Here is an 18,185-nt window from a genome sequence, read left to right as displayed (position 1 = left end):
CATTGTATATACATTGTATCTCACAGTTAATAGTATATAGATTGTATTCCAATGTTTATAATAGTGTATTCATTGTATCTTACTGGTAATAATAGCATATACATTTAATCTCACTGTTAATAACAGTATATACATTTTGTTTTACTTGCAATAATAGTATATACATTTTATCTCACTGGTAATAACAATATATACATTCTAACTCACTGGTAGATAGTAATAGTGTATATATTGTGCCTCACTGGTATATACACTATATATCACTGCTATAAACTTTGTATCTCACTGGTAATATTAGTATATACATTATATCTCACTGTTAATAATAGCATATACATTAGATCTCACTGGTAATAATAGCATATACATTATATCTCACTAGTAATAATAGTATATATATATATATATATATATATATATATATATATATATATATATATATATATATATATATATATATATATATATATATATATATATATATATATATTGTATCTTGCTGGTAATTATAGCATATACATTATATCTCACTGGTAGTAATAGTGCATACATTGTATTTCACTGGTGATAGCAGCATATATATATTATATCTCACTGGTAACAATAGGCATACATTCTATCTCACTAGTAATAACAGAATATAGATAGTATCTCACTAGTAATAATAGTATATACATTGTATCTCTCAGGTAATAATAGCATATACATTATATTTCACTAGTAATAATAGTATATACATTGTATCTCACTGGTAATAGCAGCATATACATGATATCTCACTGGTAATAATAGTGCATACATTGTATCTCACTGGTAATAGCAGCATATACATGATATCTCACTGGTAATAATAGTACATACATTGTATCTCACTGAAGGATAACTGTATGCACAGAGGGAGCCCGGAGTGCAGTCATTGATCTTGTCTGCAGTTTAAGATTTGCTTACAGTCTGTGATTGGACCCCCATGGACTACAATCTCAGGGTGGGCGTAGTTTCCTCACCCCTCCAATGAGAAGTACAAAGGGACAGGGCAGGAAGTGTTAAGATTACAGTATGAAGCCGCCCACTGCCAATAGAAACCTATGGAGGGTTCATTAGGGCTGGGTACATGTCACTGTGCAGGACACTCTCTGGTTGTGCCATTTAAACTCAGTCTGGCTTCAAGGGAAGCAGATTATCTGTGGATTACACCTCACCTAGGAGGAGAGTGCATCAGGAGTGGGGAGCAGTGAGGACCCCAAGTCATGCAGTACCAGCAGCACTCCAGCTCCTCTGGCATGGGTCTCAGTGTGCCCTTATATGCACCCACCCCACTGCAGCCTGTGCACCCTACACCTTTCTACATTGATGACATTCTTGGAAGGAATACAGCTTCTAATGGGGCACCAGCTATGCCCACACCAACTCTGCCATCTCCTAATTCTTCATTCACAAGCTTGGTGACAACCTACAGGACTCCAGTCTATGAACCTACACCCATCCACCCAGCTTTTACCCACCCGGCAGCCCTGGCAGCGTCTTATGGAACTGGCACCTTTCAGAACCCTCTGTACCCTTTCTCAAGACCCATGAGTGAATATACACATGCCCTCATCAGGCATGACTCTCTAGGTAAGTTCACTGATAGTTATACCCCTCTTCTTTATGTATGGGACTAGAAAAGGGCTTGCAGTTAAATCCCCTAAACTGCCTGCCTCTCATAACAATTTTTTTTCACGCTATTATCCTCTGTTAGCAGCCAGATTAGGTAAAGGAAATGTGCAGTCTTTTTCAATGGGGCTAGTCAGGATGTATATACTTGGATGAGTGTGATATCGGTCCGAGAAAATCAGATTTATATCGCATCCTATTTAAGGGCTCTTTCACACGGCGCATTTTTCATCAGTATTTTGTGACCCAAAACCAAAATACGGAAAAAATGCAAATCTTTCCATAGTATTCTCTCTCTGTACGTTCCACTTCTGTTTTGGACTCACAAAATGCTGATAATAAATACGCTCGTGTGAAGGAGCCCTAACTGCGATTTTTTTGTGATTGGGATGCATTTTGCCATTAAATCTGCCTCATTTCCGCACGGAAAATCTGCTTTTCGAATCCACAGCTCCTATTGCAGATTTGGCGCGGATATTGCTGCAGATTATCTGCTTATAGTCTGTGAAAAAAATCTGCTGCGGTAAATCCGCACCAAATTCGCAGCTACTGTTGAAGATTTGGTGTGGATTTACTTCGGATTTCAGGCTCTCCACTGAAATCTATTAAGTGGCAGCATATCCAATAGTAGTTGACATGTGGGTTTAAATTCTGCTTGTCAATTTCCTCAGTGTGTAGACAAGATATTGAAAATCTCATCCGCTTTGCGGCTACCGTAAATGCAGAGGATTTTCTATGTGGAGGATCTGCAACAAAATCTGCGACAAATCTGCTCTGTGTGAACATGACCTTAATGAGCGATTCTTGAACAAGAATTGCCCAAAAATTGGGCACCATCGTCCAAAACGAATATCGCTCATGTGAACAAACAGGAATAAATGTGTCCTTTTCACATGCAAGTTCTGTGCATATTGCAATTGGATGAAAATCGCCCCTATGAATACACCCATAGTGACAGGAAGTCCATAAAAGTATCTTCCCCTGTGATTACTATTGTGAGAACGCCAGATACTTTTACTTTACACCTATGTATAAGCTATTTGCAGCTCTTATTATAAGCTGCACTGGATTTTAGTTGTGCCAAGTGACTGGCACCTCTGCCAGATCACTAGTCATGCCCATGCCGGTGGTGGTCAGTGCTGAGCTCATGTGTTGTACAACACTACAGTATGGTACACTATTGTACAATATAATAAGGTATTGCACACAGCTGCTGCTACTTTTCTTCCTGTTTATGTATCTTCCTTGTTGCTTATTTCATATCTGCATTGAAAAAGAGTTTAAATCTATCTGTGGCTGTTTTGATTTTTTTTGGTTCTCTCAAGTTTGAAGTCAAAGTAACCGCAGAGCTTCACGGGAATCAGAGGCAGAAAACAAAACCGATCTAATCTTTGATGAATTAACATAAAGTCACTGCAGATCTCATAGATCTGGGGCTTAAAGTGGTCAGAGAACCTACAATTGCACAATCAATTGATGTTATGGGATAGGACATAACTATTATGGTGTTTACTGAACTAATTGCCTCCTGTTAATTGGTCAGAAGAACACTGCATGCTTTATTCGATTACATTGGACACTGTTACACATAGACTTATTCGGAGCATATACAGTATTAGAACTATGGAGAACATTTGTCCAATTGTTTCAGAATTGCGGTGCATCCTTTTCGTTTTATCAGGCTGGGGGCTGATATTAATAATCGCATCTGGTGAGAATGTTTTAAAGGATGATCGTTATTGATGATCCTCATATATGTGTCCATGTATTGTAGTGCATGTCGCATTAATGACCAGCTTCCTGGTGGGGCATATTGACCCATATATAGCCAGCTTTACTTATCTATCTATTTATCCATCCATCCATCTCCTATCTATCTATCTATCTATCTATCTATCTATCTATCCTACTTTATCTATCAATGTCTATATTCCAATTCATATATTATCTATCTATCTATATCTATCTATCTATGTAATATATACTTTATCTATCAATGTCTCTAATGCTATGCATGTATTATCTATCTATATATCTATTTTTTCTACAATATCTATCAATGTCTATAATGCTATTAATATATTACCTGTCTAATATCTATCCCACTTTATCTATCAACATCTACATTCCAATTCATATATTATCTATCTATCTATCTATCTCCTATCTATCTATCTATCTATCTCATATCTATCTATCTATCTATCTATCTATCTATCTATCTATCTATGTATGTCTATATTCCAAAAAACAGTAGATGGTGAAATGCGTAAGAGTGTTATACCTAATGTAGGATGAAGTTTCATCAGTGATACTTTAGGCCACTTTTATTAGGGCTGCTATCCTGGCTTTAGGGGACAACTTCTCAATAGTCATGATAGCATCAGGAGGCGCCAATGAGCACTACTCTCTATAAGGTACTGAAGCATCCTGCAGTATATATGTATTTCTTTGAAGGTGATGTATGAATTTTGACTCTTTTGAATGAGTATTAAGTTACAGTTATGTTTGTATGGCCTTCCTTCCCTCCTAACATTTTAGGATCATGATATAAGTATGTATAGAATAATTATATCATTGTGCCACTAAACTCCATTGCTGCTGTCACATGTGGCCTTGAGATCTATGGGGCACACAGCCGTCAGGGCCTGGTCCTGCCTGCAACGTCTGCATCCCCTATAACTACTCCACTGCACAGTTGTACCATACGATGAATGATAATTTTGGCGCTGCTTATGTATCTCATATCTATCTATCTATCTATCTATCTATCTATCTATCTATCTATCTATCTATCTATCTATCTATCTATCTATCTATCTATCGTCAGATAATTCTGCTAATCCCGGTTACTGGATTTATCACTAGCGACTCTGTGATGATAAAATAATTAATGCTAAACAATTGGACACCCTTCAGCCATTGCAGCATGTACTAAACCTGCCTAAAATGTGGCTAGTGGTCACCATTACAATTACAAACCTAATATTTAACAGTAACGGGTCAAGTTCACATTTACCGCAATTCAATGGTTAAATTCTTATATTTTTTATCAAGTCGCTTGTGTGATTTGTTCTCATAGGCACCTTTTTCATGCATTGTCCGGATCTGGGCCATCAAGAAACAGATTCCCAGTAAACATGATTAGGGCATTGGCAACAATTGTATTTCTATTGATGGGACTGTTGAGTCCTGGACATGGAAAGAGGAGGATGGTGGTTTGTTTGTGGTCCCTGGGGATGAGACTGGACAAGTAGAGCCTGGCAGTGGTCACAGGGGTGCAGGCTACCCCTTTCCCTCCATACAGGAAACCTTGAGCTCTTGATAGCAGTAAATCTGGCCCAGGAGCTGTTAAGTGCTTTCCTGCTGCCTCTTCCTCGGAATTGTGCGCACTGTTGATTATTTTATCGACATCCTCAATACAGACACATTCAGGAAACACTCGGCCTCTGATAACCAGGATCCGTTTTTCTGATATTGTTCATTTCCTGTGTGTGGGATGAGACTCTGCAGGGGCTAAAATAACCACCAGCTTCCTATTTTTCTAAGGGCTGTTTTCTTGTAGAGCACTGACTGACGCAAGCAGAGCATTGCACAACAGAGCTAAGTGGCACAGAGGGCAAACCAGGGTAGACTACAGAGCATTGCCCCGCAATACTGAGCAGTGCCATATAGTAGAGGCAAGGGTACTGCACCACAATACTGAGCAGAGCTGTATAGTAGAGGCGAGGAAACTGCAACAGAACATTGAGCAGAGCTGTATAGTAGAGGCAAGGGTACTGCACCACTATACTGTATATAGTAGAGTCAAGGATACTACACCGCAATACTGAGCAGAGCCATATAGTAGGGGCAAGGGTACTGCAACAGAACACTGAGCAGAGCCACATTTTCAAGCAAGTGTCCTGTACCACAATACTGAGCAGAGCCACATAGTACAGACAAGGGTACTGCACCACAATACTGTATATAGTAGAGTCAAGGATACTACACCGCAATACTGAGCAGAGCCATATAGTAGGGGCAAGGGTACTGCACCACAATACTAAACAGAGCCACATAGTACAGACAAGGGTACTAAACCACAATACTGAGCAGAGCCGTATAGTAGAGACAAGAGTACTGCACCAGAACACTGAACAGCGTTATGTAGTAGAGGCAGTTCAGTAGAGATGCATTTCGCTATGTATGGGATAACACTTGCCTGTACTATATGGTTCTTTTCAGTGTTGTGGTACAATGCTCTGTCAAAGGCCAGTAACAGATGAGCGAATTAAAACACATCTGTAATACAGATGTGTCTAAAAGATATTACATTGGTATGCCATTGATTTTTATCCTTATGTGCCAAGACAAAGGGGAATGATGGAGTATAAAAAGCCCACTTTTGGGGGTATTTTCTCCTGATGAAGCTGCTGATGCAGTGAAACACGTGTTTCTTGTGACCTATTTCGGTATCTTATTTTTTCAGGGTATATATATACATATATATATATATATATATATATATATATATATGATCACTTCTTGGCTAAGTATACTACTATTTACACACATCCCCTCTATGGTGTTGCATGGTGTAGTGAACAGTTGTCCAATGCATTTATAGCCATGTACACTGGAGATATTCAGTTATTTCTATTCTTGTGGATGGTCATCTGTAGTTGATGGGCTGTCTTTTATTCCTGTTATCTCCTATGTATTGTATTTAGGGTGTTTTAATGCATATGGGTGTATATTGCATTGGAATATAAATTCTCTTTTATATACTATGTATTTGTAATAGGTTGTGTACTTTCTGACAAGTGTATGCTCGCTCTGTATTAGACTTGTGTTGAGGGGACCATAATATGGAGCTAATGTAAATCTATACGACTAATCGTTTCTTTTTAACAGCTGTTTTTCAAAAACATAGCATGATCAAATTTTTTTTTTTTGCGTATTCGCCTCTGTATTTGAATTTTCTTTCTATTGGGCAAAGACAGATCAGTATTTGCTCAATAGAAAATAGAAAAACTACGGAAGCAAATACGGATGAAAAATTGATGACATGCTGATGTCATGTCTTTTGAAACACATCCGCATTACAAATGTGTTTTTAGACGCTCGTCTGAAACTAGCCTTCGACAGAGCATTGTACCACCACTTTGAATACAGGCATATAGTTCGGGTAAGAATTATCCCATAGACAGAGCAATGTACCACAACACTGAAAAGAATCGCATAGTACAGGCAAGTGTTATCCCATCCTATAGACCTGTCATTGCACCACAATACTGAACAGAGTCACATAAAGTAGACAAGAAAGCAACAAGTAACCTATAGACAGCCCATTACTCCACATAGCGAACAATGGCAAATAGTACAAGCAATAGATATCCTATTCACATATATTTTTACCTTAGTACTAAATAAAGCCATGTAGTATAGGCAAGGATTATCTTATGGACAGAGAACTGCACCAAAATACCTACTAAACAGTACCATATAGGGCTGGTAAGTTGGCATAAAGATGTCCCTTACCTGGTGCATAGGTTAAACGGGTTTTCCAGTTGCATACTATTGATGGCCTATCCTTAGGATAAGCCACCAGTAGTAGATCAGAGGGGGTCCACTGCCTGGCATCCCCACCGATCAGCCATTCTCTGGGCCATAGTGCACATGCACTAAGCTGATTTGTTCAGGAAGCAGGCAGCTCTGTTCTCACTGCAGTAGCAAAGCTTGGTATTGCAGACAAAGTTCCCATTCATTTCAGTAGGAACTTTGCCTGTAATACCAAGCCTGGCCACTGCACTGAGAATGGAGCTATTTGCTTCCTGCACAAATCTGCAAAATGCAGAATAGCCGATCAGAAGGGGTTGTGGTTGGCAGACCCTCTTCAATTGAGACTCCCTTCACTCTACTATTGGTGGCCTTTAAGTGTATGTGTTTGTACGCTGGAATGATGAAAGAAATAGCAGTTTATCGTGTGACATGAATGCAATCTCATATTTTCATCTCTGTTCTCAAGACTCCTATTTTCATATATAGAGAATGAAGAAACATCTGGTTGCTGTAGATGAGGAGGAAGCCTGAGCTTGATATATAGAATAGATATAATCAAAGAGGAAACAGTCAAGGAAGTGTGGACATATACAATGCAATAACTGACCCACAGCTACATCATGGAGGCTCAGGGCAGTGCTGCAGGTGCGAGATAGATGACAGGACACACCTGTACTTAGTGATCCCCGCTCTAGTCGTCAGTAACAGGATCACATCACTGTTAACTAAATAAGACAATCATAAAGTTGTCATCTGTTGAAAGGAAAAATCTATCCATTCATGTATTATCTATCTATCTATCTATCTATCTATCTATCTATCTATCTATCTATCTATCTATCTATCTATCTCATATCTATCTATCTAATATCTATCTATCTATCTATCTATCTATCTATCTATCTATCTCATATCTATCTATCTATCTATCTATCTATCTATCCCATATCTATCTATCTATCCCATATCTATCTATCTATCTATCTATCTATCTATCTATCTATCTATCTATCCCATATCTATCTATCTATCTATCTATCTATCTATCTATCTCATATCTATCTATCTATCTCATATCTATCTATCTATCTATCTAATATCTATCTATCTATCTATCTCATATCTATCTATCTATCTATCTATCTATCTATCTATCTATCTATCTAATATCTATCTATCTCATATCTATCTATCTCATGTATGTATGTATGTGTGTATGCATGTCTGTCTCATCTATCTCATATCTATATCTATCTAATATATATACATATCTATATATCTAATATCTATCTATATGTATCTATCTCATATCTATCTAATATCTATCTATCTATCTATCTATATCTCTATGTATCTCATCTCTATCTATCTATCTATCTATCTATCTATCTATCTATCTATCTATCTATCTATCTGATTTATCCTACTTTATCTGTCAATGTCTATATTCCTATTCATATATTATCTAAGGAAACATCTATCTGCATTATCTATCTATCCCATATCTATCTATCTATCTATCTATCTATCTATCCCATATCTATCTATCTATCTATCTATCTATCTATCTATCTATCTATCTATCTATCCATCTATCATATATGTATCTATCTCATATCTATCTATCTATCTATCTATCTATCTATCTATCTATCTATCTATCTATCTATCCCATATCTATCTATCCCATATCTATCTATCTATCTCATATCTATCTATCTATCTCATATCTATCTATCTATCTATCTATCTATCTATCCTCTCTCAATGATAATACATCTGTCTTTCTGCCTGTAGTACACCTGTAATAATATGTGTTATGTATTTTTGCAGGGAAGCCTCTCCTTTGGAGCCCATTTATACAGCGACCACTTCACAAAAGAAAAGGAGGGCAAGTGCGGTTCTCAAACGATCAGACAATTGAGCTGGAGAAAAAATTTGAGACGCAGAAGTATTTGTCACCTCCGGAAAGGAAAAGACTTGCCAAGATGCTGCAGCTCAGTGAGAGACAGGTGAGTCTTCCTGGCTATGAATAAAGGATCTTTTACACGGAGCAAGAAATTGTTCCAATGAGCGAAGGATGATATTTGTGGCTTTAAAACGCTCTCCGTTCAGTTCTTCTTCAGACGGCCATATTTGCATTGCGTTTTTGTGCGTGTAAAATATACGTGCACATTGCGCGGAGAATAGAGCCCATCGATGTCAATGGGTTTGTTCTTATGAACATGTTTTGCTTGCACATTTGGTGCACACGCAAAATAAGAAGACCTGCTTTATCTTTCTGCATGTTGCACAGCAAAAGCCCCCATAGAAGTCTATGGGAGGTGCGCAAATAACTGCTTATTATTCAAATTTGCATGATCCAGCATTTTTTTTTAATGCTGTTATGTGTGAAAGGGCTTTAAGTGCCCAAATCATGTAGACGTATCCTAATAATATGACTAGCCAATTTATTGTATAGTAATAAAAGCTATTAAATCTAAACAACTGCATAATACTCATGGTCTTCAGTAGTGACTCGACCTTTTAACAAATAATTACTAATATAAATAAGATATCATCTTTTTCATTATATTTACTATGGAAATATTAAAATAACACTTTTTGGACTTGAAAAAACGCCATGATATGGTACTGCTAATATTACTGCCAGTACTTATAACACAACTACCATTTATAGCAATAATAACAGTAATAATACTCTGCAATAGAAATGTCTATAATTAAGAACTACTGATATTACTACTAACTATAAGATTATAATACTTATGATATAGACCTGTGTACTACAAGGGAAATAATAATAAATATAATATGCTACTACAACTAATACCACCAATACTAGTAATAACTCTGAAATAATAGTTATGATCATAACGGTATTATTAGTGGTAATCGTTGCAGTAGTGTTCCCTTATAATGAGTATTTTGTTGCAGTATATATACTAACAACTATAAAATAATACTAGTTATGATAATAACAGTATATATACTATAATGAAATACTCACTAATATGGAGCACTGCTACAACTATTGCCACTAATAATACTAACAACTATAAAATAATACTAGTTATGATAACAGTATATGTACTATATAATCTTTTATTTATTTATATAGCGCCAACATATATATATATTTATTTATATAGCGCAAACTACGGTATAACAAAATACTCACTAATATGGAACACTACTACAACTATTACCACTAATAATACTAACAACTATGAAATAATAAGAGTTATGATGATAAAAGTATATATACAGCACCGCAACAAAATAATCATAATTATAATATACTACTGCAACCACTAATTCTACTAAGAAATATGAAATAATAAGTTATGTGACGACAGCCTATATACTACAATGAAATAACTCAATAATATAATATACCACTGCAACTATTACCACGAATACTTACAACTATGAAATAGTATAGTTATGATGATAACAGTATATATAATATTCTACCACAGCTATTACCACTGATTATATTGATAAATAGGAAATAATCATCGTTTTGATGATGGCAATCTATATGCTACAACGAAATAATAAATATGATATACTGCTACAACCATTACCACTAATAATACTAATACATATGAAAAAAATAAACGTTTTGATGATAACAGTATATAGACTACCGCAAAGTAATCCTAAAAATAATATACTGCTGTAAGAATTATCAATAATAATACTAAAAAGCATGAACTAATCATATTTCTGATTGGGACAATTTATATACTGTAACGAAATAATCATAAATAGGATATATTGCTACGAGTATTGCCAGTAATAAAACTGCTATCTATAAAATAATAGCATGATGATATAGATATATATACAGTACTGCAATTTGAAAACAAAAAATATACTACTACAACTATTCACTAATTATATTAATATCTATGAAATAATGTGACTATAATAATACATTAAAAATAGTATTTATATTACTATTATATTATATTACTATTATATTATATTACTATTATATTATATCACTATTATATTATATTACTATTTTAAAATAATAAACATAACTTTAATATACTACTAGCCATAAGAACTATGGATAAATCGGTACTAATAACAGTTCAGTGATTAATATTACCGATAAGTAGGAAATAGTAATAATAATGTATATTACTTCTACTGCTACTATTACTAATGATACTACTAATAACTATGAAATAATGTCTATGATATAATTGTGTTACACTGACACTTTCACATACATTTCTTGTATCCGAGAAATATACCTTAAAAAAGAGGGGAAGCGCATATGTTTTAAGCACGTTTACGTTTTTCTATGTTTTGATCTTTTTTTAATATAAAAAAAGACCATATACCTTTTTCACTGTAAACTCTTTTTTTCTTAATCAATTTTTGTAGCTCAATGCTTTTTATTCGTTGATTACAAAAAGGTATACATTAAACGGATGGAAACGTACAGCCATACATTTCCATACGTTTGTTATTCACTGCCATATAAAAAAAAAGAAGGGTATGTTTCTGTATGTTTTTCTATGGGACAAAAAAGCATAGGAGGTTACAGTTTTCAATCCTCAAAAAAACCCCCCACTAAAACACATGCCAGGCTAAACGTAGTCAAAAGTATTCATAGTTTGACTACATTGAACCCATTACATCCATGAAATAGATCCGTGAAATGCCAGGTTTTCATCGTTTTTTTAAAGACAAAAAATGCATGTGTTCCGCGGATGAACAAATACCCCTAATGTAGCGTCTCTTGGATCCATAGGCTATAATGGATTAAACATAGTCAAACTCTACATATGATTGACTATGTTTAGCCTAGCATACGTTTCTCTTCATTTTTCAAGCTGGATTAAAAAAAAACAAAACTTATCGTTAGAGTTGAGCGAACATGCTCGTCCGAGCTTGATGCTCGTTCGAGTATTAGCATACTCGATGGTGCTCCTTACGAGAGAGAGAGAGTGTGAGAGAGAGAATAAAATAAAAAAAGCTCGGGACCCGGCGGGTCAAATACAAAAATGCTCGGGTCTCTCATTGACTTTAATGGGGTTCGTTACTCGAATAGAGCTCTCGAATATTACGAAAAGCTCGACTCGAATTACGAGCACCCGAGCATTTTGGTACTCGCTCATCTCTAATTATCGTGCTTTTCTGTCCCACAAATAGATGTATGGAGATGTATACTTTTTTAACATTGTAGTCAGTGAAAAACATATTGACACATATGGTTTTGTCTTTCCCAATGCTTAACATATACGTTTTTTGTGAGCAAGGAAAAAATGGTGTTTAACTATGAGAGTTTATTTAAAAACGTAACAACAATGGAATAATAATGACCTTAAGATAATACAATTACTACTAAAAACTACGAAATAATAGCCATGAAGTAATAATGAGGACTATGATATAATTCTGCCATTGCTCCTACTGAAAGTAATAACCATAAAGTAATACTAACTATTACCAATACTAGAAATAATAACTCATATACTAAGAGCAGTGATAAATAATTCTAACAGTGACCTAATAACTATACTAATAGGTATGATACTACTATTCCTCTTTCTTGGTGGTGACACAATGTTACTTTCTCTACTGCAGGTGAAAACTTGGTTTCAGAACAGAAGAGCCAAATGGAGGCGCCTGAAGCAGGTAAATAATATTGTTTCTATGGAGAGTGTGATTTTAATGTAATTATCTTCTAATGTGATCATCGGCCATTTAGCTGTTGTGTGCCCAAGTCATTTGTGTGGATGTGTAAACTCTTCAGGTTGATTAGTAAGGTAAACAGCTGCCCTGCTGCACATACAGGGGGCACTCAGCCAGTCATAATGTTAAAAGCCTGTAATTAGGAGCGGGGAGATAGCCAGGTCTATGATGCCCCTACAACAGCTATTACACTGCTCACTAATTGTTATGTAAATCCACCTGCCAGTCATCCCATTACCCCTCTACACAGATTAATCCTGTTACTTACTGGGCTGTTAGAACAGTGTTTTGACTAGTAACACTGAATATTAATTGTATATGGACTGAGCTAATTACCTGTCTAGACCGGGGAAATTAACTTATAGATGAGGAACTAAAATCCCCAGCTTTTGGTTATGGTAATATCTATCTATCTATCTATCTATCTATCTATCTATCTATCTATCTATCTATCTATCTATCGATCTCATATCTCTTTATTTCATATCTATCTAATATCTATCTATCTAATATCTATCTATTTAATATCTATCTATCTCCTATCTATCTATCATCTATCTCCTATCTATCTATCTAATATCTATCTATTTATCTATCTTATATCTATCTTATTCATGTACTATCTATTTTTTCTTGTATTATCTATCATCTATCTATCTCACTTCTATCTATCTATATCCCTCTATCACCTATCTATGTATCTCACATCTATCTATAAATCTATCTAATATCTATCTCATATCTCTCCCATATCTATTTATCTGTCTCGCATCTATTTATCTGTCTCACATCTATTTATCTATCTCACATCTATCTTATTCATGTACTATCTATCTATTTTTTCTTGTATTATCTATCATCTATCTATCTCACTTCTATCTATATCTATCTTATCTCATATCTATGTATCTCACTTCTATCTATCTATCTATTTCATATCTATCTATCTCATATCTATCTATCTCATATCTATCTATCTGTCTCACATCTATTTATCTATCTCATATCTATCTTATTCATGTACTATCTATCTTTTTTTTCTTGTATTATATATCATCAATCTATCTCACTTCTATCTATCTATATCTATCTATCTCCTATCTATGTATCTCACATCTATCTATCAATCTATCTAATATCTATCACATATCTCTCTCATATCTATTTATCTGTCTCGCATCCATTTATCTATCTATCTCATATCTATCTTATTCATGTACTATCTATCTATTTTTTCTTGTATTATCTATCATCTATCTATCTCACTTCTATCTATATCTATCTATCTATCTATCGCATATCTATGTATCGCACTTCTATTTATCTATCTATGTCATATCTATCTATCTATCTATCTATCTATCTATCTATCTATCTATCTATCTATCTATCTATCTATCTATCTATCTATCTATCTATCTGTTTCTGCTCCCCACGGCTCTGAAGTTTCTTGATAAGCCAAAACAAAGAGTAGATGGTGAAATGCGTAGGAGTGTTATACTTAACGCAGGATGAAGTTTCATCAGTGATACTTTAGGTCACTTTTATTAGAGCTGCTATCTTGCCTTATCCTGGCTTTATGGGACAACTTCTCAATAGGATCAGGGGGCACTAATGAGCGCTATTCTCTATAAGGTACTGAAGCACCCTGCAGTATATATGTATCGCTTTGGATGTGATGTATGAATTTTGACTCTTTTGAAATAGTATTAAAGGGGTTGTCCCGAGGCAGCAAGTGGGTCTATACACTTCTGCATGGCCATAATAATGCACTTTGTAATATACATTGTGCATTAATTATGAGCCATACAGAAGTTATAAAAAGTTTTATACTTACCTGCTCCGTTGCTGGCGTCCTCGTCTCCATGGTGCCGACTAATTTTCGCCCTCCAATGGCCAAATTAGCCGCGCTTGCGCAGTCCGGGTCTTCTTCTTTTCTGAATGGGGCTCCGTGTAGCTCCGCCCCGTCACGTGCCGATTCCAGCCAATCAGGAGGCTGGAATCGGCAATGGACCGCACAGAAGCCCTGCGGTCCATGAAGACAGAGGATCCCGGCGGCCATCTTCAGCAGGTGAGTATGAAGAGGCCGGACCGCCGGGATTCAGGTAAGCGCTGTGCGGGTGGTTTTTTTAACCCCTGCATCGGGGTTGTCTCGCGCCGAACGGGGGGGGGGGGGGGGTTTAAAAAAAAAAAAACCCCGTTTCGGCGCGGGACAACCCCTTTAAGTTACAGTCATCTTTTTATAGTCTTCCTTCCCTCCTAACATTTTAGAATCATGATATAAGTATGTATAGAATAATGATATCATTGTGCCACTAAACTCTATTGCTGCTGTCATATGTGGCCTTGAGATCTATAGGGCACACAGCCGTCAGGGCCTGGTCCTGCCTGCAACGTCTGCTTCCCCTATAACTACTCCACTGCACAGCTGTACCATACGATGAATGATAATGATAATAATATGGGCGCTGCTCGTCTGAGCTATCACAACATTGCTGTTAGAGAACGTGTATGGTTTCAGGTAGTGGAAGCTGCAGTTTATTGAAATACTAACTGACATTTCTATTTTAGGAGAACCCCCAGGGAAATAAGAAAGAAGAAACCGAAAGTCTAGAAAACGACTGCGAGGAGGGTCAGGAAAACTGTTTAAGTCTTGAACAGAAAAATAAAGACTCTTCTCTGGATGGGTCTCAATGTTCCCCCTCCCCGAATTCCCAGGAGAATATGGACTCGGACATCTCAGATGATTCTGACGAAGAGGTGGATATTGAAGGAGACAAGGGGTTCTACAAGTGCCCACACTGATACATAAGGAAGGACCTTATTATATTCAGCTTGCACTTTAACAGAAGCTGGACCCTGCAGGCCCATGTCTTAGCCATAGTGTAAGAAGAAGGGTATAAGTAAGAACACAGACAGTGCTTTAACTGCAGTGCATGTACTGATCAGTGATGAGCAAACTTTGGAAATGTTTGGCTTGGCCGGTTCACCGAACTTTTGGTAAAAGTTCGGTTTGGTCTGAATTTGTTTGAAATGAATCAGAAGTTCACCAAAACCTCCCAAACTGGAGTAACACTGTCTAAAAGCCATAAAAGCCCTGTGTAATACTCTGAGAGTTTTATACAGTGCTTTTATGGCTCTTAGTGCTATACACCAGTGTTCAGGACTAGTGTTGAGCCAACCAAATCAGTAGAACCCAAGTAGAAAATGGCTAAAAGCTTGGTTCAGGTTCATGCCAAACCAAACCTTTAGCAAATTCAACCCAAAGCAAGGTTCTGCTGGTTGAGTTCACTTAACACTAATACTGATTTATCATGTTATGGACACTGTTCCTCAACAAATTGTGCCTTTAACTTAAGATTTGCATTGTATTATATTTGATCTGTAAATATTCATCAAGTGCCTACAGATTTAGAGTTGGTGCATGTGGCCTTATTACAACTTGAAAGTTGTATAGAGTCGTAGTATGGCACCCATAGAAGTGTATGAGACCCTACAATATCTCTGTATGCCTACCATTTTATATGAAAGCACCATATGGCAGCTCACAGCTCATATAGGGAGTCTGAGTGCAGGAGGCCACAAAGAAATAGACATAATATAGACCTTGGTTCATCTCTAAGGGTCCTTTTACAGCATGAAACTATTGCCTGGATTGGCGCTTGTCAACCGGACCTTTAGACAGGCCGATTCAGACTCCATGGGGAATAAACGATCCTGCATGCAAATGTTCATCCCCCATTGAGTTTTCTCATCGCCAGCAGCACATCCCCTATGCATAATGGGAGAGATACCACAAAAATGGTGACTTTTGTGCTGTATAAAAAATGCAATTATCCAACGAATGAGCATTTGCTTGTTGGTGGCACCTTTACACTAGGAACGTTCTTGCCTGATCATCAGGCCATGTAAGAGGCCCTTGTTGTTGTTGTTGGTAGCCGTTTAGTTGATCACGACCCTGGGCGACCCTAAAGAAAATAAAATATTTTAGACAGCGCCCCATAATGAGTCTTTTTTGTGCTATTAGCATATAGATTGTAGGAAATATGAGGGGACTTACCCGATGCCTAGTGGGGTCCCTGGTTGGGAACACCCCACTAGCACCTTTGCGTCCCGGTCCACTTTGATTTGGTGGGAATCCTCCGAGCCCGTCCGTATCCCGATTTTTCAGGAGAGCCGCTGAGAGATGTATGCTTATTGATAACGAGTACAAGTATATAGATGTATCGTTTCCAAGTGAAGAAATGAAAAAAATCTCTGCGCTCGTTTTGTTGGGGAGTAGAGGTAACCACCGGTACTTTAAATAGTAGTATCCATTTATTAAAAAATTAATTAACAGCAAGTTTCAATTAATGCAAGGCATTTCGACGCTAATGTGCGTCTTTTTCAAGCATATAATACAATCTGTCATGCATATAATACAATCAGTGACCCTAAAGGCTCCCTCCCTCCATGTTTTTTCAGTTTTGCACTGCTTCTTTCAGTTGTGTGATATCCATGCCAGTATCCGCTCTGACAGTATCGGCCATCGTGTCCTTTGGCGGACGGGTCTTCTTTTGCCACTGATCTATCCTAGCATTATAGATTTTTCTAGTGACTCTGCTCGCATTACATGGCTAAAATACGTGAGTCTGAGACGGTCATCTTGCCCTCCAGTGATATATCGGGTCTTATACGATTCAGGACTTCTGTATTTGTTACTCTTGCTGTCCAGGGGCCTTTAATAACCTACAATCATATAGCCAGTTATATACTAACTGATAAAAGTCAGGTAAGGGGCATGCATTGGGTTTCTGAGTGCTGGGAAACTATATGGCCCGGCTTGCCCTGGTATACATTGCTGCATAACATTTCTAAACCTTCCTTGATACGTTTTGTATTTCCTTTTATCAAATACTTTCCAACCCCATTTGTACAAAGATCTGATTCTGAGATGATGATGTAGCCAAGACGTTTACTGCTGTTTTCTATTGTATATAATGTATGTAATTTATATATATATTTGTATGTTTTTGTAAATCTTAAGAGACTGCATACCTCATACTGTTTATATGACTTGTACATATAGTTTTTTCCTAAAACATCAAAAATATATTTAAATTTTTGTGGATGAACTTGTGGAATAAAAAAGCGAAATTACCTACTACATCTGAATATTTGTGTTATTGTTTTTATTGCTATTATCTTTGTATGCAGAAAAAGTGTTTAAGGTGTTTTTTTTCTAGCTTGTGAAAATACCATAAAATTCCTGCAATTAGTGCAGTTTTCTT

The 18,185-nt window shown here is 36.5% G+C and overlaps 1 protein-coding gene across 1 annotated transcript; it reads left to right on the top strand.

The window, feature by feature from the left end:
• Positions 1-1,106: 1,106 nt before the first annotated feature.
• On the top strand, positions 1,107-18,063 carry HHEX (hematopoietically expressed homeobox). The gene is made up of 4 exons (XM_066600993.1): positions 1,107-1,614; positions 9,031-9,209; positions 12,808-12,858; positions 15,487-18,063. The coding sequence occupies exons 1-4, from the start codon at positions 1,248-1,250 to the stop codon at positions 15,718-15,720; spliced, it is 831 nt and encodes a 276-aa protein (XP_066457090.1). The 5' UTR covers positions 1,107-1,247; the 3' UTR covers positions 15,721-18,063.
• The last annotated feature ends 122 nt before the right edge of the window (positions 18,064-18,185 follow it).

Source organism: Eleutherodactylus coqui, chromosome 4 (assembly GCF_035609145.1).
Source record: "Eleutherodactylus coqui strain aEleCoq1 chromosome 4, aEleCoq1.hap1, whole genome shotgun sequence".
In the NCBI taxonomy this organism is placed as follows: Eukaryota; Metazoa; Chordata; class Amphibia; order Anura; family Eleutherodactylidae; genus Eleutherodactylus; species Eleutherodactylus coqui.
Note: the sequence above shows the minus strand (reverse complement) of the source record. Positions and strands in the feature narration are given on the sequence as shown.